General features: G+C 48.2%; 1 protein-coding gene across 1 annotated transcript in view; it reads left to right on the top strand.

The window, feature by feature from the left end:
- The window catches only part of FAM133B (family with sequence similarity 133 member B), a 94,786-nt gene that overhangs the window by 42,380 nt on the left and 27,285 nt on the right, over positions 1-25,121 (top strand). The window contains exons 7-8 of the mRNA XM_030202875.1: positions 9,406-9,498; positions 24,712-24,762. Of these exons, the coding sequence (XP_030058735.1) occupies positions 9,406-9,498; positions 24,712-24,762 (144 nt within the window). The remainder of the gene's footprint in view (positions 1-9,405; positions 9,499-24,711; positions 24,763-25,121) is intronic.

Genomic DNA, 25,121 nt, shown 5'->3' with positions numbered 1-25,121 from the left:
GATCAGGCATTTAGGTTGGATCGGCAGGGTATGCCTTTTTGAATAGGTTAGTTTTTAGTGATTTCTGGAAGTTTAGGTGGTTATGTGTCGTTTTCAGGGCTTTTGGTAATGCGTTCCAGAGTTGTGTGCTTATGTAGGAAAAGCTGGATGCGTAGGTTGATTTGTATTTGAGGCCTTTGCAGCTTGGATAGTGCAGATTTAGATATGTTCGTGTTGATTTTGAGGTGTTTCTAGTTGGTAAGTTGATTAGGTCTGTCATATATCCAGGGGCTTCTCCGTAGATTATTTTGTGAACTATGGTGCAGATTTTGAAGGTAATTCATTCTTTAATTGGGAGCCAGTGTAGTTTTCGCGGAGGTGTTTTGCGCTTTCATATCGCATTTTTCCCAATATAAGCCTAGCTACCATGTTCTGAGCGGTCTGAAGCTTCTTTAAAGTCTGTTCCTTGCATCCCACGTAAATTCTGTTGCAGTAATCTAAGTGACTGAGTACCATTGATTGTACCAGGTTGCGAAATGTATCACATGGGAAGAATTGTTTCAGGCGTTTGAGTTTCCACATTGAGTGGAACATTTTCTTTGTTGTGGATGTCACTTGGCTCTCTAGTGTTAAGTTACGGTCTGTTGTAACTCCAAGGATTTTCAGGTTGTCTGAGATAGGAAGGGTATTGTGTGGTGGTCCGCGCTGTGTTGAGATGAGAGGATGAGACAGTGTCTCCAGTGGATGGAGGCTGGCAGGCAGTTCAGCTTCAGAACAAGCTGGAATTTAGCCCCTGAACCTGTCAGAAGACTGAACCTTAGCTAAGCAGGAGGTGCTGAATTGCTTATTCCATATCATCAAGCTGATCAATCCATAGACTGGTGGGTTGTGTCCATCTACCAGCAGGTGGAGATAGAGAGCAAACTTTTGCCTCCCTATATGTGGTCATGTGCTGCCGGAAACTCCTCAGTATGTTCTCTATCTCAGCAGGTGGTGGTCACACACAGCAGCAGCTCTGGCTAGGCCTCCAAGCCTAATTTTTAGGTTTTGTTGAGTGCCTGGGGTTGAGGGCTCTTCTTGAGCAAGTGCAAACCTGGTGGCGCCAGGTCCCTCCTTTTCTCCCCCCTCCCGCTGGCTCCGTTTAAAAAAAAAAAAAAAAAATTTTGAACGTCCTTAAAGGCGTTTATTTAAACGTTTATTGCAGCTACTCACTGGGACACCAGGTCGTTACAGCTCGGAGCGGAAAGCAGGTAATTTTTACCTTTTTATAGTGGGCGGGGGTTCCCCGATTGATCTCCACGTGGCCTATGGCGTCGGAGGGCGAGGGCGCAAAGAGTCGCTCCCCGGATCGCTTGGGCGCTTCTAGAGGGGATGCGGGGGTCTTGAAGTCTGATTCGCCCTTGTTGGGTGACAGTTTCGTGACCGATGAGTGTCCCGGTCCTTCCTCAGGTGTGGCGGTTTTTCCCGCCATAAACGCCCATCCCCCGCTGCTTGCCTCCGCCATCTTGGCCGGCCACGCGGCTCGGACGGCTTCTTCTTGGGCCGCCCTTGAGGTAGGAGACATTAATGCCATGAACGCCCTTAATTTGGGCGACGGCACAAAAGCGGCTAAAGTTAAGCGCCGTTCTTCCCGCGCGGCTCCTTCGCGGAGTGTCGCGCCGGACGCCATCTTGGATGCGCAGCATGTATCTCCCCCGCTCTTGCGAGCGCCGGTTGAGGGTGCGTCTAGGGCTGTAGCCCAGGCTGCGGAAGTGCACAGTCTGGGGGGTTTCTCCCCCGAGTTTGTTTTGCTGCTGCATCAGGCCTTCCTTATGCAAAACGCTGCCCCTGCTCCCTCGTCTGGTAAAGAGGTTGAGGCCCCCGGAGGTAAACGCCCTCGGGTTGATTCCCAGGCCTTGGAGGACTTTGTCTCCTCCGATGTAGATGAGGGCAGCGTATCTGAGTTCTCCCAACGGTCCTTTGCGGATTCCTTGGAGGAGACGGATCCCCGCTCGGATGACCCCTCTGCAGCGCAGCTCTTTAGCTCAGAGGATTTGCCCAACCTGTTAGTGCAGGCCATGGGCATTTTGAAGATTTCCTCTCCAGAGGACGTCTCTCCCTCAGCCCCTGTTGGCTCTGCCATTATGCTGGGGACAAAGCGCCCGCCTAGAACCTTCCACGTGCATGACGCCATGCACACCTTAATTTTGGCTCAATGGGATGTCCCGGAAGCGAGCCTTAAAGTGGCTAGGGCTATGTCCCGCCTCTATCCTTTGCCTGAAAGTGAACGTGAGGCCTATCTGTGGCCTACAGTGGATTCTTTAATCACTGCGGTGACTAAGAAAACGGCATTGCCGGTGGAAGGTGGCACGGCCCTAAAGGACGCCCAAGACAGAAGATTGGAGGCAGCCTTAAGGTCGTCCTTTGAGGCGGCTGCTTTAAGTTTGCAGGCCTCAGTTTGCGGCTCCTATGTGGCCAGGGCGTGCCTGACTATGGTGCAGCGGGCTTCCCCCTCGGATCATTCCTTGAGGGCTGATTGGCCGGCCCTGGAATCGGGCTTAGCCTATTTGGCAGACTTGCTGTATGATGTCTTGAGGGCCTCAGCTAAGGGCATGGCTCAGACAATCTCTGCGCGGCGGTGGCTTTGGCTGAAGCATTGGTCTGCTGACCACGCCTCTAAATCCCGCCTGGCTAGATTGCCTTTTAAAGGCAAGCTGCTCTTTGGGGTCGAGCTGGACAAAATCGTGACCGATCTCGGCACGTCTAAGGGCAAGAAGTTACCAGAGGTCAGGGCTCGGGCTAGTACAGAGGACGGTTTCAGGAAGCCCGTCGGTACCGCCCGGGCAGGTCGGGCTCTTCTGCCCCCTCTTCCTTCAAGAGGAACTTCTCCCCCAAGCAGCATTCCTTTCGCAGAGACCGCCGTCCCGGAGGTGCTCCCTCCGGTCCTCCCCCAGGGTCTCGGACCCAATGACGGGGCCTTGGTCCACGCCCCAGTGCAGATTGGAGGACGGCTGTCCTCGTTTCTGGGCGAGTGGACCACAATAACTTCAGACGCTTGGGTGCTGGAAGTCATCAGAGACGGCTACAAGCTAGAGTTCTGCCGACCCTTAAGAGACGGGTTTGTACTCTCTCCCTGCAAGTCTCCGGTCAAAGCTGTGGCAGTGCAGCAGACCTTGGACAACCTGATCCGCCTGGGTGCGGTCGTTCCGGTGCCAGAAAATCAGCTTGGCAAGGGACGTTACTCCATTTACTTTGTGGTACCAAAGAAAGGAGGTTCTGTACGGCCTATCCTCGACCTCAAAGGGGTCAATCGGGCCTTGAAAGTTCGGCACTTTCGCATGGAGACTCTCCGCTCTGTTATAGCGGCAGTGAAGGCAGGGGAGTACCTGGCATCCTTGGACATCAAGGAAGCGTACTTGCATATTCCCATCTGGCCTCCTCATCAACGCTTTCTGCGTTTTGCAGTCCTGGGCCGACACTTCCACTTCAGAGCCCTCCCGTTCGGGTTGGCTACTGCTCCGCGGACCTTCTCCAAAGTAATGGTGGTCATCGCGGCCTTCCTGAGGAAGGAAGGAGTACAAGTCCATCCTTATCTGGACGACTGGTTGATCCGAGCCCCCTCTTATGCAGAGTGCAGCAAAGCTGTGAACCGGGTGGTTGCTCTTTTGAGCTCCCTGGGGTGGATCATCAACTGGGAGAAAAGCCAGCTGCGCCCAACTCAGTCCCTGGAGTATCTGGGAGTTCGATTCGACACCCAAGTGGGCAGAGTTTTCCTGCCAGACAATCGGATTGTCAAGCTTCAGGCTCAGGTGGACCAGTTCCTAGTAGCCTCTCCTCTTCGGGCTTGGGACTATGTGCAGCTGTTGGGCTCTATGACGGCCATGATGGAAGTAGTGCCCTGGGCCAGGGCTCATATGAGACCACTACAACACTCTCTGCTGCAGCGCTGGACTCCGATGTCGGAGGATTATGCTGTGCGCCTTCCCGTGGACCCAGCAGTGCGCAAGGCGCTGAGCTGGTGGACGCAGACAGACAAGTTGTCTGCAGGAATGCCTCTGGTGACCCCGGAGTGGATTGTCGTCACGACGGACGCCTCTTTGTCGGGCTGGGGAGCCCACTGCTTGGGAAGGACAGCGCAGGGGCTATGGTCTCCTGCAGAGGCAAAGTGGTCTATCAACCTCCTGGAACTCAGAGCCATTCGGTTGGCGCTTTGGGAGTTCATCCCGGTACTGGCGATGAAGCCTGTACGGGTCCTGTCGGACAATGCCACGGCTGTGGCCTATGTCAACCGCCAGGGAGGTACCAAGAGCGCCCCTCTAGCCAAGGAGGCCATGAATCTATGCCAGTGGGCGGAAGCCATCCTGGTACAGCTGTCAGCGGCCCACATTGCCGGAGTTATGAATGTCAAGGCGGACTTTCTCAGTCGCCATACTTTGGAGCCCGGAGAGTGGCAGCTATCTGCTCAGGCGTTCTTGGACATCACGAAGCGCTGGGGCCAGCCGAGCCTAGATCTGATGGCGTCATCGGCCAATTGCCAAGTGCCGCGCTTTTTCAGCAGAGGACGGGACCCTCGATCCCTGGGAGTAGATGCTCTTCTCCAACAGTGGCCGACACAAGAGCTTCTCTATGTGTTCCCGCCCTGGCCCATGTTGGGCAGGGTGCTAGACCGGGTGGCAAAGCATCCGGGCCGGATAATCCTGGTGGGTCCGGATTGGCCCAGACGTCCCTGGTATGCGGACTTGATCAGGCTCTCAGTCGACGATCCTCTACGGCTGCCAGTGGAGCAGGGCCTGTTGCATCAGGGTCCCGTGTTGATGGAGGATCCCTCCCCCTTTGGTCTTACGGCCTGGCTATTGAGCGGCAGCGTCTGAGAAAGAAGGGCTTCTCAGACAAGGTCATCGCCACTATGCTGAGAGCGAGGAAGCGCTCTACTTCTACGGCCAGGGTTTGGCGTACCTTTGCAGCGTGGTGTGAAGCAGGCTCACTTTCTCCCTTCACTGCTCCAATTTCTTCAGTGTTGGCGTTCCTGCAAGAAGGTCTGGAGAAAGGCCTGTCGCTCAGTTCCCTTAAAGTCCAGGTAGCGGCTCTGGCTTGCTTCAGGGGCCGCCTGAAGGGTGCTTCCCTGGCTTCGCAGCCAGATGTGGTGCGTTTTCTCAAGGGAGTTAATCACCTGCGCCCTCCTCTGCACTCAGTGGTGCCTGCGTGGAATCTCAACCTGGTGCTAAGAGCCTTACAGAAGCCGCCTTTTGAACCCTTGTCGAGGGCATCTCTGAAAGACCTGACGTTGAAAGCAGTCTTTTTGGTGGCTATCACTTCAGCCAGAAGAGTTTCCGAGCTCCAGGCACTCTCATGTCGAGAGCCTTTTCTGCAGTTCACTGAGGCAGGAGTGACTATTCGCACAGTGCCTTCCTTCCTACCCAAGATTGTTTCTCGCTTCCATATGAATCAGCAGCTCTGTCTCCCTTCCTTTCGTAGGGAGGACTACCCAGAGGAATACTCTGCTGTCAAATATCTGGATGTGAGACGAGTTATCATCAGATACTTGGAAGTGACCAATGATTTCCGGAAATCGGATCATCTGTTTGTCCTGTTTGCAGGTCCTCGTAAGGGTCTGCAGGCTGCTAAGCCTACAGTGGCAAGATGGGTCAAGGAAGCCATTGCAGCGGCTTATGTGGCCGCGGGGAAGGTGCCGCCTATCCAGCTGAAGGCTCATTCCACTAGAGCTCAGGCGGCCTCGATGGCAGAGGCCGGGTCCGTCTCCTTGGCAGAGATATGCAAGGCGGCAACTTGGGCATCGGCCCATACATTCTCCAAGCATTACCGCTTGACTGTGGCTGCTCGGGCGGAGGCCCGGTTTGGTGCTTCAGTGTTGCGGTCAGGGATTTCTATGTCCCGCCCTGGGTGAGTACTGCTCCGGTACATCCCACCAGTCTATGGATTGATCAGCTTGATGATATGGAAGGTAAAATTATGTATCATACCTGATAATTTTCTTTCCATTAATCATAGCTGATCAATCCATAGCCCCTCCCAGATATCTGTACTGTTTATATTCTGGTTGAATTTTAGGTTCAAGTTTAGTCTTCAGTTACTTCAGGAGGACTTCGTGTTCAAGTTTTTTCACTTGGATTCTTCAAGAGTTGAGACGAGTTTGTGTTACAGTGAGCTGCTGCATTCCTCTCCCCTCCGTTTTACGGGGCTGGATTGAGACTTAAATTCTGCCGGCACTCCCTCCCGCTTCGTGCGGCTGTAGGGCAGCTTTGTACCCCTCCCGCTTCGGCGGTGTTAGGGTCAGTCAGCTCCTCCCGCGGTTGCGGTTGCAGGATAAGCCAGATCCCCCTGCATCGGCGGGTGTGGTGTCCCTCCCCCGCTCCGCGGGGATGAGCTGGACGGATTCCCCTCCCCCACTTGTGTGGGGATGAGCTGGGTTAATTCCCCTCCCCCGTTTCGGCGGTGGTGAGCTGGGCAGAGTGTCCCTTTGTGGGTGTAATTCTCTGAGTGCTGAGTCCTGCGGATGGAGCTTTGATATCGACATACTGAGGAGTTTCCGGCAGCACATGACCACATATAGGGAGGCAAAAGTTTGCTCTCTATCTCCACCTGCTGGTAGATGGACACAACCCACCAGTCTATGGATTGATCAGCTATGATTAATGGAAAGAAAATTATCAGGTATGATACATAATTTTACCTTGAACCTTGCTCAAATTTAAAAAAAGGCATGTCAGACATTTCCGGTAAAGCAAAGGGGATATCTCAGAGGAATTTAAGATCCCTCTGCCCACCCCCACCAGCAGACTACCTCTTGAAGTCTGTATATTCAGCGTTTCTTCAAGCTTCTTATTTTGGCTAGTGACCATTTCATGGGAGGAGTAGAGCAAGGGTTACTTATTTACACTAAGTGGCAGCTATGCGACCTACCTTAGAAGCCTCTGTCTATAGCGGATCTCGCCATCTCTTGTTAGTTTGAAAGTTGACATCTTGCCATGGGAGTGTAGTAAGGAATACTTAAAATACTGTAGCCAGCAGCACAGTGGTGTGCCTTAGAGGCTTGGGTCTTATAATATGTATCACACTCTGTAATTTTGAATGTTGACTTCACTGTAAGAATACAGTGAAGAACATTTATTAGCACTAGCTGACAGCTCCAGAGGTCTCTTGATGGTACCTTCCCTATGCTCTGCCATCACTGACGGAAGTTGAGCAAGCGGATGTCATTTCTGTGGGGGAGGGGTTTTCCTGTTTACGACACAGCACTGACCTAAATTTTGATAGTTTATTATGCACCTGAGATGATATGCAGATGTATCTTAGGGGAAGGGCCCTGGTGGTGAACTCTGGTCACTCTTTCGGGCCAGCATGGTAAAGGAAAACGTGAAAGAGGCTATTAGATCCAAAAGAGCATCTTTCAGAATATGGAAAAAAGATCCAAATGAAGAAAGCAAGAATCAACATAAGCACTGGCAAGTTAGATGCAAAAACTTGCCTCGGAGGCAAAACTCGTAGTAATAACTTTTTCAGGTTTATCAGAAGCAGAAATCCTGTGAGAGAATGCTTGGGATCCTTAGATCATTGTAGAAAGATGTAAGAGATTTACCTGTACTAGAGACGGTTTTCAAGGGTGATGATGCAGAGGAACTGAAACACACAGACCAAAGAGTAAGATGGGTTGCTCTTCCAAAGGACACGGGGGAAACACGATAATTCTTATGTGTGATCTTTTATTGAAAATACACCAAAAGACTCAACACGACAGCTGTTTCGGTGCATGGGCACCTGCCTCAGGAGTCTGAACGTACTGTGTATGCTAATATATACTGTACAATCCAATCTTGCACGCAGAGAAATGTATGATGTTGCAAAACATTATGTTCAAGCCCGGGTGCTGGCAGACAGAAATATCCTTAGATCTTTCAGCACAAGAAGAAGTCACTACTACAAACCAGGAATAGTCCCACCAAGCTGCCTCATTGTCCTGAACTGTAAACACTCTGTGTTAAAGAAGTGTTTATGGTTTGAGACAGTGAGTTAGCATAATGGGGCTATTTCTGGTTTATAGTAGTGATGACATCCTATGCGGAAAGATCTAAGGATGTTTGTCAGCACCTGGGCTTGAGTAGTAGTGTTTTGCAGCATATTCCGTTTTTCTGCGTGTAAGATTGGATTGTACTCTCCATTGCTTGGTCATAGGAAACTCTGAAGACCTAAGGCTGCACAGTGCTCTTATAGGGTAGAGCTCTTAAGCCTTTAGTCTCTGTCTCCACCTGCTGGTCAACTGGCATAACCCACAGGTTCTGGACTGGTCTGCTAGGACTATAGAAAAGAAAATTATCAGGTGAGACATTTGTTTATTTCCCACTGCAGCTCCTTGTGACACGGAGCAAATAACTTAACCCTCTATTGCCCCAGGTACAAAATAAATACCTGTATATAATATGTAAACTGTTATGATTGTAACCACAGAAAGGTGGTATATCAAATCCTATCCCCCTTCCCTAAAGGACTGATAATCTCCCTCCCTCCAAAGTTTTCCCTCTGACCCGTTCCGCATTTTCTGACATCACTTTTGTTTCTGCATGGGTGGGACAGATCAGAGAGAAAGTTTTGGAGAGATCGCAAGCAGTGTATGTGCAACACTGTCGCTGCAAGGACCTACGGTAGACCAGTGTGGGAGAGGGGGAAGATGCTGATTAATAACCGGACAGGGGTTGGGAGTGGAAGAAAGCCTAAGAGGACTTTAGAAAAGACAGGAGATGCCGCAGTATGATTAGTTTTTTTAAATCACAATTAATAATTAATGTATTAATTGCAGAGTTAATTGTGATTAACTTGCAGCCCTACTTACAATTTGATTTTGTACCTGAGGCAGCAAAAGGTTAAATGACTCCCCCCCCCCCCCCCCCCTCCAAGATTACAAGGAGCAGCTCTGGGATTTGAACCCTGGCTTCCCTGGTTCTCAACCTACTGCCGTTACCACAAAGCTTCTCTTCTGTTTTGGCAGTAAATGTTTTGGTACTTGCTGGCTTTACTTTTAAGTATTACAGATTATTGTAAAAGGTAAAAAAAAGGCACAGGGTTTCTTTCACAAGCAGGAAATAACATTGTTATACTGTGCTACCTTCCTATACTGAGCTCAATGACTATCCTGGGACAGGAACCAGTTCTCTGTGGAGGCCAAATCCTAGTATACCTTGGGCTGATTGCAGCTATTAGTGTGGCTTTGCACTATGACCTTTTTCACTTGCTGGAGATGTGACCTGATCACAGTGAGCATGCTCTTGAAGTTCAGATGCCCCCTTATATTTTGCCATAACATACAAAAGCAAAAAGAATAAAATTCCCATCTTTTCCATTGACAAGAAGGTAGTCTGTGCATTCACCGTAAGTGAATTTTTACTGTATTGAATGTTTTACACTTTTAATTCTTCTTATAAATATGTCTAATAGGACAAGAAGAAACAAGTAAAAAAGAGAAGAAAAAAAAAGCATTCCCAAAAATCCTCAGAAAGCCCCACTTCTGCTTCTGAATCTGACAGCAAGGTAAAGTTTCTTGCTTCTGTTGCATAGTGGCAACGAACATACTTCCATGTTCACTTAGTGACTTTTCTCCCTTCAAGGCTTGCTATTATCTGTCCATGGTATGTAGTGGTACATGTTTCTGGCTTGATATGCATACACTGGTCACATTTTAAGAACAAAACTGTATAGGTCATTTAAGTAGAGAAATGGATGTTTAGGTCTATGCATTTATTACAATAATATTTTATAACAGGCTTGGCAAATGTGGAGCCTTTTCATAATATATGTACATTGTTACCAGAGAAGCACATATATTTGGTGCCACATGCAGTCAATTTATAAATGAACCTGTTTAAAAAAAGAGCACCATCACTAAGGGGTTTGTATGTACAAGTAATACTACATATGCCTATACAATGTGATTTTTGCTTCTTATACATGTAGATAGGTAAGCAAAATTGCCCTCTCAAGTACTCTTCCAAATGAGAAGTTAGCTGAAGGTTATGTGTGACTCTAAGCAGGTGTAAATGCTGATGGGAAACTTTTCTGAGGCTTACGCATGTTACTTTTCTAAAATAGGTAATAGATGCATACTTTGAAGGATGGCCCAAAACACACCTCTTAAATCTGTGTGCTTCTATGTGTATTCATATTACTTATATGTATATGACAATTTACACGTGTAAATCCCACTTTCTACAACAGTAAGGTCTAAGTATCTGTAAAATTTACTCCTTGGTGTACTAGGATTCATTTGCATCTGTGGTGTGTGTATTGTGTTAGGTTTAAAAGGTAGCTCCCTTTCTGACTGCATTTTGCTGACATGTGTATGAATCTGAAGTTTGGTAGTTGTGCCCAGCTGTATGGTTAAGGATTGTAAAGTGACAGCACATGGTGGAGACCACTTTCCATAAAATCAGTACTAGCATTAATTTCTCATCCTGTTTTGGCGAAGACTCTAGTATAGTGTATGAGGTGTGCAGAGGGAGGTTAATATAGTACCAGCTCCATTGAGGATATGGTGGTGGTACAGTTGTGGCCAAACTGGAGGATTAAACCCCCGTTTGTGTTTTTAAACGTTATCACTGGTGACAGAAGCTAGGCAAAGAGGTTAGATTGAGAGCAGGAGACGGTACGATGCTATCTAACCCATTTTCTCCGAGGACAAGCAGGCTGCTTGTTCTCACAACTGGGTTGACGTCCACTGCAGCCCCCACCAATCGGAAGAAAACTTTTGCCCATGCGCGACCGTTCCCGCTCAGTTTTTTTCTACTCCGCGCTGGAGAGAGACATGTTATCGTCTCTCTCTCTCTCTGTCAGCCCCGGAAACCGGATCGCGACCTAGCTGCGGTTTTTCTTTCTCTGCGTACGCGTTCGCGTATTTTCTTTTTTCAATTGTTTAAAAAAAAAAAAGGGAAAGTGTCCTTGTCGTTCTTAGCCGCGAGGGCGCTTCGTTGTGGCCGCGCGGTCGTTTTCTTTTTCGGGTGTGCCTTTTCACCACCACCGTCGACGACTTTGACTTCGCCGACGCGATTTTTCCGTCGGTGTCCTCGAAGGTCCCGAGCGGATTCAAGAAGTGTGGTCGGTGCGGCCGGCAGATCTCGCAAACCGATACCCATGCTTGGTGCCTCGGGCCGGAGCATAATACCAAGACGTGCACCTTGTGTCTCGGCTTAAGGAAGCGGACACAGATGGCGAGGCAAGTTCTTCGGGACCGTCTTTTCGGAACGTGCGCCGGCCCTTCGACGTCGACTTTGACGGCATCGGTGTCGACGGCCGGATCTTCGGTACTGGTACCGATGTCGACGAAATCGGCGCCGACTCTGGCACCGACCCCAGGAGTACAGGTACCGTTGGCCTGCCAGTGACGGCGGGGGTGAGCAGCCGCGCGGGCAGGCGGCCCCGGCCCCTCCCTCTACCCAGGGCCATCGGGACCGAACCCTATCGGATCCAATTCCTCGAGGTCGGGGGGGTTCTACCTCTTCTTCGTCTCTGCCGCCGAGCGCCGATGACGGGCATCGAAAGAAAACCAAGAAGCACCGTCATCGGTCGCCCACAGCGCACGGGACTGCCAGCTCCGGCACCTCGAGGGAGGACTCGACACCCAGGAAGCGGCAGTGCCGAGAGGAGCGTTCCCCCTCGGTCGAAGAGGTGTCGCTGCGTCAGTCCGCGGGTGCTTCGGTACCGTCTCCTGGACCCGAGCAGCTTCCGGCACCGACACCCACACCGGCCCCCCTGCCTTTCCCGACAGCGGGCCTGGACGAGGGCCTCCGAGCCATCCTTCCGGGGATTCTGGAAGGGCTGATGCGCCAGGCTCTGCCGGCACCGGGGGTGCTTGCGCCCCCGGCGCCGTTGATGGAGGCGCCGGTGTGCTCTAGCCCGATGCTGAGGCAGCCAACGCTGCTTGCGGCACCGGTGTCGACCACCACACAGGTGGAGTCGACGTCGATGGAGGGAGCGTCATCCCCGCCGGCGTGGGAGTCCACCGCTCGACGCCATCACCGAGGACGTGGTTCCTCGCAGTCGAGACGGGCCCGGTTGAGGTCTGAGCTGCAAGAGCTCATGCCCGACACCGAGGAAGAGGCCTCGTGGGGGGAGAAGGAGGACCCCAGATATTTCTCCTCAGAGGAGTCTGTGGGCCTTCCCTCCGACCCCTCTCCTTCACCGGAGAGGAAGCTCTCGCCCCCTGAGAGCCTCTCATTTGCTTCCTTCATCAGGGATATGTCTATTTGCATTCCCGTCACCGTGGATGAGCCGAGGGCTGAGATGCTCGAGGTCCTCGACTATCCATCACTACCTAGAGAGTCTTCCACGGTGCCGTTGCACAATGTCCTCAAAGAGACACTGCTTCCGAACTGGCTGAAGCCATTATCTAACCCCACCATCCCCAAGAAAGCGGAGTCCCAATACAGGATCCACTCTGACCCAGAGTTGATGCGGCCTCAATTGCCTCATGACTCGGTGATCATGGACTCTGCTCTCAAGAGAGCACGGAGTTCGAGGGAATACCACCTCGGTGCCCCCCGGGGCGGGAGTCTCGCACTCTGGACTCGTTTGGGAGGAAGGCCTACCAATCTTCCATGCTCGTGACCCGCATCCAGTCATACCAGCTCTACACGAGCATTCACATGCGGAACAATGTGAGGCAACTGGCGGACCTGGTTGACAAGCTCCCTCCGGAGCAGTCCAGGCCTTTTCAGGAGGTGGTCAGGCAGCTGAAGGCGTGCAGAAAGTTCCTGTCCAGGGGTATCTATGACACCTGTGATGTGGCATCTCGAGCTGCGGCCCAAGGTATAGTGATGCGCAGTCTCTCCTGGCTGCGTGCCTCTGACCTGGACAACCGCACCCAGCAGCAACTGGCGGATGTCCCTTGCCGGGGGGATAACATTTTCGGCGAGAAGGTCGAGCAGTTGGTGGACCAACTACACCAGCGTGAAACTGCTCTCGACAAGCTCTCCCACCGGGCGCCTTCAGCATCCACCTCTGCAGGTGGACGTTTTTCCTGGGCCTGGCAGGCTGCTCCCTACGCCTACAGCAAGCGTAGGTACACCCAGCCGGCCCGAAGGCCTCCTCAGGCACAGGGACAGTCCCAGTGCGCTCGTTCCCGTCAACAGCGTGCGCCTAAGCAGCCCCCTGCGCCTTCACAGCAAAAGCCGGGGACGGGCTTTTGACTAGATCCATGGGAACATAGCCGCCATCAAAGTGTCCGTACCGGACGACCTGCCGGTCGGAGGGAGGTTGAAAGTTTTTCACCAAAGGTGGCCTCTGATAACCTCCGACCAGTGGGTTCTCCAAATAGCGCGGTGCAGATACACCCTGAATTTGGCCTCCACTCCACTAAATTGCCCACCGGGAGCCCAATCCTTCAGCTCCCATCACAGGCAGGTACTTGCAGAGGAACTCTCTGCCCTTCTCAACGCCAATGCGGTCGAGCCCGTGCCACTTGGGCAGGGATTCTATTCCAGGTACTTCCTTGTGGAAAAGAAAACAGGGGGGATGCGCCCCATCCTAGACCTGAGAGGCCTGAACAAATACCTGGTCAAAGAGAAGTTCAGGATGCTTTCCTTGGGCACCCTTCTACCAATGATTCAGAAAGACGATTGGCTATGTTCCCTGGATTTAAAGGACGCTTACACTCACATCCCGATACTGCCAGCTCACAGACAATATCTCCGATTCCGTCTGGGGACACTGCATTTTCAGTATTGTGTGCTGCCCTTTGGGCTCGCCTCTGCACCACGGGTGTTCACGAAGTGTCTCGTGGTGGTTACGGCGTATCTACTCAAGCTGGGAGTGCACGTGTTCCCGTACCTCGACGATTGGCTGGTCAAGAGCACCTCAGAGGCAGGAGCTCTTCGGTCCATGCAGTGCACTATCCACCTTCTGGAGCTGCTGGGGTTTGTGATAAATTACCCGAAGTCCCATCTCCAGCCAGTCCAATCTCTGGAATTCATAGGAGCGCTGCTGAATTCTCAGACGGCTCAGGCTTTTCTCCACTAAGCAAGGGCGCAGAACCTTCTATCCCTTGCCTCTCAGACCAGAGCGTCTCAGCAGGTCATAGCTCGGCAGATGTTGAGACTCCTGGGTCATATGGCCTCCACGGTTCATGTGACTCCCATGGCTCGCCTTCACATGAGACCTGCTTAATGGACTCTAGCTTCCCAGTGGTGTCAAGCTACCGGGAATCTAGAAGATGTCATCCGCCTGTCCATCAGTTGCCGCAATTCGCTGCACTGGTGGACCATTCGGACCAATTTGACCCTGGGACGTCCATTCCAAATTCCACAGCCCACGAAAGTGCTGACGACGGATGCATCTCGCCTGGGGTGGGGAGCTCATGTCGATGGACTCCACACCCAGGGACTGTGGTCCCTCCAGGAACAAGATCTCCAGATCAACCTCCTGGAGCTCCGAGCGGTCTGGAACGCGCTGAAGGCCTTCAGAGATCGGCTGTCCTACCAAATCATCCAAATTCGGACAGACAATCAGGTTGCAATGTATTCCATCAACAAGCAGGGGGGCACCAGATCTCGCCCCCTGTGTCAGGAAGCTGTCGGGATGTGGCGTTGGGCCTCCCAGTTTGGCATGCTTCTCCAAGCCACATACCTGGCAGGCGTAAACAACAGTCTGGCCGACAGACTGAGCAGAGTCATGCAACCGCACGAGTGGTCGCTCCATTCCAGAGTGGTACGCAAGATCTTCCGAGAGTGGGGCACTTCCTCGGTGGACCTTTTCGCCTCTCAGACCAACCACAAGCTGCCTCTGTTCTGTTTCAGACTACAGGCACACGGCAGACTGGCATCGGATGCCTTTCTCCTCCATTGGGGGACCGGCCTCCTGTATGCTTATCCTCCCATACCTTTGGTGGGGAAGACCTTACTGAAGCTCAAGCAAGACCACGGCACCATGATTCTGATAGCGCCTTTTTGGCCCTGTCAGATCTGGTTCCCTCTACTTCTGGAGTTGTCCTCCGAAGAACCATGGAGATTGGAGTGTTTTCCGACTCTCATTTCGCAGAACGACGGAGCGCTTCTGCACCCCAACCTTCAGTCTCTGGCTCTCACGGCCTGGATGTTGAGGGCATAGACTTCACTGCGTTGGGCCTGTCTGAGGGTGTCTCCCGCGTCTTGCTTGCCTCTAGAAAGGATTCCACTAAAAAGAGTTACTTTTTCAAGTGGAGGAGGTTTGTCGTCTGGTGTGAGAGCAAGGCCCTAGAACCTCGTTCTTGTCCTGCACAGAACCTGCTTGAATACCTTCTGCACTTATCAGAGTCTGGTCTCAAGACCAACTCAGTAAGGAATCACCTTAGTGCGATTAGTGCTTACCATCACCGTGTAGAGGGTAAAGCCATCTCTGGAGAGCCTTTAGTCGTTCGATTCATGAGAGGCTTGCTTTTGTCAAGGCCCCCTGTCAAGCCTCCTGCAGTGTCATGGGATCTCAACGTCTTCCTCACCCAGCTGATGAAACCTCCTTTTGAGCCACTGAATTCATGCCATCTGAAGTACTTGACCTGGCAGGTCATTTTCTTGGTGGCAGTTACTTCAACTCGTAGAGTCAGTGAGCTTCAAGCCCTGGTAGCTCATGCTCCTTATACCAAATTTCATCATAACAGGGTAGTACTCCGCACTCACCCTAAGTTCCTGCCAAAGGTGGTGTCGGAGTTCCATCTTAACCAGTCAATTGTCTTGCCAACATTCTTTCCCAGACCACATACCCGCCCTGCTGAACGTCAGTTGCACACATTGGACTGCAAGCGAGCGTTGACCTTCTATCTGGAGCGGACACAGTACTACTACTACTATTTAGCATTTCTATTGCACTACAAGCCCCACAGACAGTCCACCCAATTGTTTATTTCTTTTGACCCCAATAGGAAGGGGGTCGCTGTCGGGAAACGCACCATCTCCAATTGGCTAGCAGATTGCATTTCCTTCACTTACGCCCAGGCTGGGCTGACTCTTGAGGGTCATGTCACGGCTCATAGTGTTAGAGCCATGGCAGCGTCAGTGGCCCACTTGAAGTCAGCCACTATTGAAGAGATTTGCAAGGCTGCGACGTGGTCATCTGTCCACACATTCACATAACATTACTGCCTCCAGCAGGATACCCGACGCGACAGTCGGTTTGGGCAGTCGGTGCTGCAGAATCTGTTTGGGGTTTGAATCCAACTCCACCCTCCAGGACCCGATTTTATTCTGGTCAGGCTGCACTCTCAGTTAGTTGTTCTTTGTAGGTCAATTGGGTTCTTGTTTTGAGTGAGCCTGAGAGCTAGGGATACCCCAGTCGTGAGAACTAGCAGCCTGCTTGTCCTCGGAGAAAGCGAATGATACATACCTATAGCAGGTGTTCTCCGAGGACAGCAGGCTGATTGTTTTCACCTACCCTCCCTCCTCCCCTTTGGAGTTGTGTTTTTCCTCACTCCTTTGCTTGTCATTCAACTGAGCGGGAACGGTCGCGCACAGGCGGGAAGACGGCCGTGCATACGCGGTGGGCGTCTCCTGCGTGCGGGACCGCCTGTAAAGTTTTCTTCCGGTTGGTGGGGGCTGCCGTGGACGTCAACCCAGTCGTGAGAACAATCAGCCTGCTGTCCACGGAGAACACCTGCTACAGGTATGTATCATTCGCTATATGGGTTGAAGCCAGTAGGTGGAGTCACTAGGTCACCCAAAACAATAGCAAATGCTATTGAACGCAATAGTAAAAGATTATTAGAAATAATGGACTGCCAATGTGTGGTCCATCTGTAAAAAGACAAAAGCTATTCCAGTTGGATAGGCAGTGCCTTAAAAGGCGGACAAAAGATTTTTTTTTTCACTTATTTGACAGCTTTTTAATTTATTTGAAAGGTTCCCGTATGTAGATATAAATATCATGAAATAAAAACTGAATATCACTAAAACAGTTTTACAAATTATTGTCGCTGGTGGAAACAGCACTAATAAAGGCTGTATTTTGTGCTCATTTTTCTACACTGTTCTATACAATTTCAGTGAGAATATCCTGTTTACTGATGGGTCCATCTTAATTGTTGTTGTAATCCTCTTTGGGAAGCCTGGTGTTATAAAGGTTGGAAGTAAAATCAAACTGTCCTTTCATTGGGGCACATGGAATCACATGTTCACCTCATCTCTTTTGTACAAATTGATTATTCTGTTTTGAGCATGTTTCAGGGACAAGTGATTTTCATAAGTCAATATAATAAAAATGGTTTTTTTTTCATGCAGATCGCTCATTTGTTTAAACTTAACTAAGTGGACTATAAGCCCCTAATGTAGTCCATTGGTTTTCTTATATTTTGTCCTTGTGATGACTTATACTGTGCTAAAACTGGAAATACAGTGAGACAATAATAGAATTCAGTAACATCCAGAATTTATTAATTAACATTAAAATTGTGTTTGCATGTGGGTAATAACTGAGAAAATGCTGTTGAAAACTGACTAAAAGAAATAGATATATATTACAGCACTGGAAAATGTTGGCACATTTAGACTGACTCTGGACTTCTGCATGAAGGTAGCTTTGCCCTCATTATTGAATATATCTCTTTTAAATAGTAGTAATAAACAATATTTTATTTATTTATTTATTTGTTACATTTGTATCCCACATTTTCCCAACTATTTGCAGGCTCAATGTGGCTTACACAGTACCATAGAGGCGATCACCAATACCGGTTATAACAAATACAAAGTGAGGTTGTGGTAAAGTAACGTTCATGTGTGACAGACACATTGGGGAATCGTAAGAAGAAGAGTTAAGTTATGTCCAGTATGAGCTTTGGTTTTGTTGTGTTGCTGGGTTAAGGCATTTAAGTTGGATCGTTCGGGTATGCCTTTTTGAACAAGTTAGTTTTTAGTAATTTCCGGAATTTCAGGTGGTTATTATATGTTGTTTTCACGGCTTTTGGTAGTGCGTTCCATAGTTGTGTGCTTATATAGGAGAAGCTGGATGCATAGGTTGATTTGTATTTGAGTCCTTTGCAGCTTGGGTGATGGAGATTTTAGGTATGTTCGTGTTGATCTTGATGTGTTTCTGGTTGGTAGGTCTATGAGGTCTGTCATGTATCCTGGGGCTTCTCAGTAAATGATTTTGTGAACCAGGGTGCAGATTTTGAACGCGATGCGTTCTTTGATTGGGAGCCAGTGCAGTTTTTCTCGTAGGCGTTTGGCACTTTCGAATTTCGTTTTTCCAAATATGTCTGGCTGCTGTGTTTTGAGCAGTTTGGAGTTTCTTTATGATTTGTTTTTTGCATCCCGCATAGATACCGTTGCAGTAGTCTAGATAGCTTAGTACCATGGATTGTACCAAGTTGCGAAATATTTCTCTCGGGGGGAAAAATGGTTTCACTTGTTTGAGCTTCCACATTGAGTGGAACATTTTCTTCATTGTAGTTTTCACTTGGCTCTCTAGTGTGAGGTTTCGGTCGATTATGACTCTGAGAACTTTCAGGCTATCTGAGATAGGCAGAGTGTAGTCTGAGGTGGTTATGTTGGTGGGTTTGTTCGTGTTATATTGGGATGAGAGGATGAGACTGTGTGTGTTTTTTCTGCGTTAAGTTTTAATAATATACAATTATATACAACTGTATATAATAATATACAACTGCATTCTACAAAACAAAAGGAGCAAGTTCCCACAAACCATCTTTCTCTTTTTTTACCTAGGCAGAGGGAAAAAAAAGATTTTAAATTCTCCCAGGTTTCAACCTAATTCATTTTAATGTGGGATATAAATGTCATAAATAAGTAAATAGATAGAAACTCTGAATGTTGAGCACCTGATTCTCATAACATAGTAACATAGTAGATGACGGCAGAAAAAGACCTGCACGGTCCATCCAGTCTGCCCAACAAGATAAACTCATATGTGCTACTTTTTGTGTATACCCTAGTTTGATTTGTACCTGTCCTCTTCAGGGCACAGACCGTATAAGTCTGCCCCGCCTCCCACCACCGGCTCTGCCACAGACCGTATAAGTCTGCCCAGCACTATCCCCGCCTCCCAACCACCAGTCCCACCTCCCACCACCGGCTCTGGCACAGACAGTATAAGTCTGCTCAGCACTATCCCCGCCTCCCAACCACCAGCCCCGCCTCCCACCACCGGCTCTGCCACCCAATCTCCGCTAAGCTCCTGAGGATCCATTCCTTCTGAACAGGATTCCTTTATGTTTATCCCACACATGTTTGAATTCCGTTACCGTTTTTATTTCCACCACCTCCCGCGGGAGGGCATTCCAAGCATCCACTACTCTCTCCGTGAAAAAATACTTACTGACATTTTTCTTGAGTCTGCCCCCCTTCAATCTCATTTCATGTCCTCTCGTTCTACCGCCTTCGCATCTCCGGAAAAAGTTCGTTTGCGGATTAATACCAGTCAAGTATTTGAACGTCTGTATCATATCACCCCTGTTTCTCCTTTTCTCCAGAGTATACATGTTTAGGTCAGCAAGTCTCTCCTCATATGTCTTGTAATGCAAATCCCATACCATTCTCGTAGCTTTTCTTTGCACCGCTTCAATTCTTTTTACATCCTTAGCAAGATATGGCGTCCAAAACTGAACACAATACTCCAGGTGGGGCCTCACCAATGACTTATGCAGAGGCATCAACACCCCCTTTCTTCTGCTGGTCACACCTCTCTCCATAGGAGTCAACTTTTCAAAAAGATTGGGGGTGCTGAATTTTTTTTAACAGGTGGTGCATTCCCCCGCCCCCTCCCTGCCCCCCCCCCCCTCACCTCCAAGTTCCAGGCCCCCCTCCGAGTTCCAGTCCCAACCCCAGTATGACCTCTTCTCCCACAACAGTCCTCCGCCGGTCTGTCCTCACATTCCTGCATGCCGCCCAGAATTTTAAAACTCATCTTACCTCGTGGTCCCGGCAGCAGCAGTGAAAGGCGAGCAGGCTCGGTGCTTCAGCCTCTCTCTCAGCTCTGGTCACGCCCTTGCGGAAACAGAAAATGAGAGCAGGACCAGAGCTGAGAGAGAAGGGAAGGCTGAAGCGCCGAGCCTGCTTGCCTTTCACTGCTGCCGCCGGGACCCCGAGGTAAGATGAGTTTTAAAATTCTAGGCGGCATGCAGGAAGGCGAGGATGGACCGGCGGAGAACTGAGGGAGAGGAGGGCGGACACCGGGCAGGTGGGCTGGCTGGGAAGGGAACTTCCGGCGGGTGCAGAGCCGGTCCTAGGGTTTCTGGCGCCCTCCTGGAGCCTATTAGTCGGCACCCCTACCCATCCAGGGGTGGGATCACTATGGCTCCACCCCTACAGTAGTCACACCCCTTTTACTAGCCATGGCGTCATTGAAAATATTACACCAGTATAGAAGAAAAATAACTTGTGGGGTTTTTTTTGTTTTCATTATAAATAATTTCTGTAAACTGTTACAGCTCCATTATACTCTAAATGACACAAACCAAATTAGCATACAGACCATGAATTATGAGAACAGACAGTCTTGTCAACTCTGAAAAACAATGTGTTAGCAAAATCTCAGAATCTAACAAACAAATCCCTATTCAGACACTTGGCCTTGCGGTCACACATGCAGAACAGAGATAGCCCCTCTTCAAAGTCTTCAAAAATTAACCTGAAATCCTAAGAAGTTACACCCTGCATGCAGCACAATACCAAACAGAAAGAAACACATTGCAAAATAAGACAGCAGATGTAAATTCTCAAAGTGGACATATTCCAAACACTAAAATGAAAATAAAATGATTTTTTTCTACCTTTGTTGTCTGGTGACTTTGCTTTTCTAATCATGCTGGCCCAGTATATGATTCTGCTGCTATCTGTCCTCTTAACTCCATTTCCAGGACTTCCTTTCCATTTATTTCTTTACTTTCCTCCTTTCTTCTTCATTTCTTGCTCTATATCCGTAAGTAAAAGCTGGGTCCTCCGCAGACTTGACTGTCCAGTGGATCCAGCTTCTGCCTATTTTCTCCATCCATGTGCAGTTTTTCTCCTCTCTTCCTTTTCCCTCATCTCATCTCCGTCCTCTCTCTTCCCTCCCCTCCATCCAAGTCCAGCAATTTCTCCACTCTCCCTGGGCCCTGTCCTCCCATCCATGTCCATCGATGCTCCTCTGTCCCCTGCCCACCTCCATCTATCCATATTAAGCAGTTCTCCTCCCTCCCCTCCCTGTACAGCAATTTCTCCTCTCTCCCTGGGCCCTGTCCTGCCCTCCCATCCATTGATGATCGATCAGTGCTTCTCTCCCCCCTGCCCTCCCGCTCCCATGTCCACTACTACTACTATTTAGCATTTTTATAGCACTACAAAATGTACGCAGTGCTGCACAAACATAGAAGAAAGACAGTCCCTGCTAAAAGAGCTTACAATCTAATAGACAAAAATAAAGCAAGCAAATCAATTAATGTGTAGAGGAAAGAGGAGAGGAGGGTAGGTGGAGGCTAGTGGTTACAAGTGGTTACAAGTCAAAAGCAATGTTAGTGGGCTTTCAATCTAGATTTAAAGATGGTCAAGGATGGGGCAAGACGTAGGGGCTCAGGAAGTCTATTCAAACTTTCATTGCGGATTTGTGGAAATCTCTGAAGTTCCTCGGGTGACCCCCTCTATGACTGCCATGAAAAGGACTGGCATCTGAAAGGAAAATGGCTACCCAGTGTACCACTGATTCTTCCCAGCCTAAAAACGTTTACACTCTCTGAAGCAACTTCTACCAGAAAAATCTCTAGTCATAAATCTAGATAGACCTATTTTCCAGAAGCCAAGGCATCTTAGATTCAGACAATGATTTAACTAGCTTCTCTAAATCCTCCCCCAAAAACGATTTACCTCTTCAAGGAAGTTTACTAAGACAACTAGATAAGTCTCAAAAGTGATATCTGCAAAACAATTCCTAAGCCATAAAAATCTACCTGCCCATCTTCTCTAAATAAATTGTTTAAATTTACCTCCGTCGCAGACTCGCAGTAGCTGAGCCTGCGCAGGCGCAGCGTCAGTGAAAGCGCTGCCCCCTAGCCTTCCCTTCACTTCGCTCGTTCGTCGTTCCCTCTTAGTGTCCCGCCGTCATGGAAATGATGTCAGAAGAAGGCGGGGGACAGAGGGAATGACGAACGAGCGAAGCGAAGGGAAGGCTAGGGGGCAGTGTTTTGACTGATGCTGGGCAGCTGCTGCGATGTCGCGTCGGATTGGTAAGCGGCAGCAGTGCCCTTTAGAGGTCGGCACCCCCCGCCCCTGCCTGAGCAGGTGAAAATATTGGGGGTGCTCGAGCACCCACGGAGTCGGCGCCTATGCCTCTCTCTATACAGCCTAACAACCTTCTAGCTACATGATGTCTGTTTTAGTGGCCCTTTACCAGGAGAAAAAGATCTCTGCACGAATATGACACATGCTAGGGTTGTCCCTATAACCAGCCCCTCCAAGTAACACACTGATTAAGGTTTATAACAAATTACTACTCTACCTATGAAAAATTATTCTGTTGTGCTTTCTCTGTGTACATCCATATGCTACACAAGCTAGCATGTTTGAAAATATAAGTGAGATTAAATAAAAATGCTACCAAGAATAAAGAACGTCAACGTGGATGCAGCAGCTCATAGGTTTGTTTGCTTTATTTTGAGTGTACGCAGAACGACGGTTGCGCGGGGAAGGGGAAACACAGACTAACCTAAGTGGCTTTAACTTTTTGACGTCATTCTGTCTCCTGTTCTCAATCAAACCTCCTTGTAGCTAGGGAGTAATATGGTCTCCTTTCTATATTGTTTTTTTCCTTCTGAGGTGAAACTAATTCTTACCAGATAAGGAGCGTATACTCAGCCTGTATTTTCATAATTTGTATATTATGTTTTTGGGTTGTAGAATTTGGATCTTTCCTGACTAATGTCATCAGATCCAGGAAAGGAAAAAGTGTTCTATTACCTTGCACTATTTTTCCTGGGCTCCACATTTTTTTTTAATTTTCCATGTAATTATTTGGTAAAGTTGAATAATGTTACTATATCTACAAATCCATTCATTTAAGGATTTTCATTGATGCTAAAAAGGCTGACATCTCAAGTTAAGTTGAGGGAGATGGGGCCTGAAGATGGGCTTGCTTGTTTGTGCTGCAGGGAGTACCTGCTCAGTAAGGTGGCTTTCTTTTTTTTTTTTAATCAGTGCGATGTATTTCTTTAGATCTTCTCTTCTTTTAATTGTGGTCTTTGAAATGTGTTATTTCGTTGATGTATGGCATTACTGTTTTTGTATTCTTTTTCCCTGTTTTGCTATTTTAAGAGATAATGTGATAAAATGTTAAATTAAAAATAAATGATATAACTAGTAATTTCATATTGGTAAACATGTAGGCACTTGAAGTCCCAAGGGTAAGTGCATGTAGGCGTAGATTACAGATGAACTTGTACCTCTCTGGGATGCATATAGGCAAAGGGGGAGGACAGCACTGGTTGTTGATTAACAAATTCTGTTTGTATGTAACTTATGAAAGTGCTGTTGTTGGTGCTGTTTTTTCACTTCCAATTCATGCTTAACTTTGATAACTAAAGTTGCAACGGTTGATACTGGAGGTGGTAGGATAGACAAAATACAAGAAAAACACAGCGATTTGCATTTGTACACTGGTGGCACTTTTGTATATAAGTGTTTTTGATGCTGTATTAGTGGAAGTTTCTTTGTCATTCTGGAGTGATCAACTTTGACTAACTCCTGAGGCAGGTGCATGTGGCACCAAAACGCAGTTCTGTGTCAAGTCACGTTTTAGCCAATAAACCAATTCTTTTGGTACCCTTCTTCTCTTTTTGGGCCATAAAATCTTTGGCACCAAAATGCAATTTCTAAGTGCCATGGTGACCCAGCACCTGCGTTTTGTTAAGGGATGATTAGCATTCTTTAAATGCCAAAGTTTTTAACTGAAGGGCTTGGATATATAAGGGTGGGAGGCTGTAAGAAACAAGGCCTTCCCCTTAATTTTGGTGTTTTGCAACACTTCTGTTATTTATTTCCCAGCCCTTTTGGTTATGTACAGGGAACGGTACTAACTCCTCCTGTTTATATATCTGTCTGGAATATTGTGTTACAAAAGTTTTTGTTGTATATGTTATTTATATAAATAATAAAAAAAAGATTTCAACTAAATGCCTAAGTTTTTCAACCAGTCTGGTTTTCTGGATAGATATAATGAATATTAGAAAAGAGCGTGGTTGGCAACAAGAAGGGAAGCCAGAGGCTGTGGTGAGAAGCAAATTTTATTCAAGGACTCGACACAGACCGTATTTTGGTAACCTCGCCTGTGTTGGGGGCTTTACATTTGTTTATAACTCTGACTTTCTTTCTTGTGGCAACCACGCTGTTTTCTGTCATTTTTCTTTTGTGTTGGATATCCCTTTGCTTGTTGACTAGGCACAATGAATATGCCATGCCTAGTCTCCAGTGTATTCAAGTCTTTCTCAGGGATATTAATTTTAGAATCTTGAAAACCAGACCATCTAGGCACTTCCAGCTGTAGCAGGGAATTGCTGCTTTGAAACTCCTTTCCTGGGCTGATGGTGTATTTCTTTTGAAACAGTCCTTAGGTTAACTGGACTTACTATTTCTGAGTTAGCTTATTTATTAAGATCTCAGGACAGGAAGCATCTAGAAGAAATTGGAATGTTTTAGAGAGCAGGTGAAGCAGCAATTAAGGATTATCATGGCAGTGATTCAGTGCTGTTTCTCATGTCTGTGCTGAAAGTTTGGAGTGTGTTATAACTTCACATTCCGTTTTATTTAGGATAGTTCCAGAAAGAAAAAGAAGCCAAAAGAAGAACAAGACAGAGCAAAGGTATTGTAATTGTGTCTGCATCTATTCAGAATCATCCCATTTTTTATAGTATTAGATCATTTAGTATAACACACAGGTCTTGGTGGATTTCTTTTTTCTGAGGTACAAAAAATTAGATCGGACCTAAGGGACAATGCTTTAGCAAGATAGGTTTTGTTTGATGTTTCATTTATTCAGATTGTCTCATTTACTCAAAAATGTTTGTCTCCTCTTGAAAGTTATCCAGCTGCCTTTCTAAAAGAAGGTTCACCTTTAATCATTTAGTGGATAACTCTGCTGATTAATACTATTCTTAGTTCTGGAATATATCCAGACAATATGGATCATAATTTTGCTGACACCCATTCCTAACTCTGCTC

This window comes from Microcaecilia unicolor, chromosome 1 (assembly GCF_901765095.1).
Source record: "Microcaecilia unicolor chromosome 1, aMicUni1.1, whole genome shotgun sequence".
NCBI classification, from domain to species: Eukaryota; Metazoa; Chordata; class Amphibia; order Gymnophiona; family Siphonopidae; genus Microcaecilia; species Microcaecilia unicolor.
The sequence above is the reverse complement of the archived record's forward strand: the minus strand, read 5'-3'. Positions and strand labels throughout refer to the sequence as shown.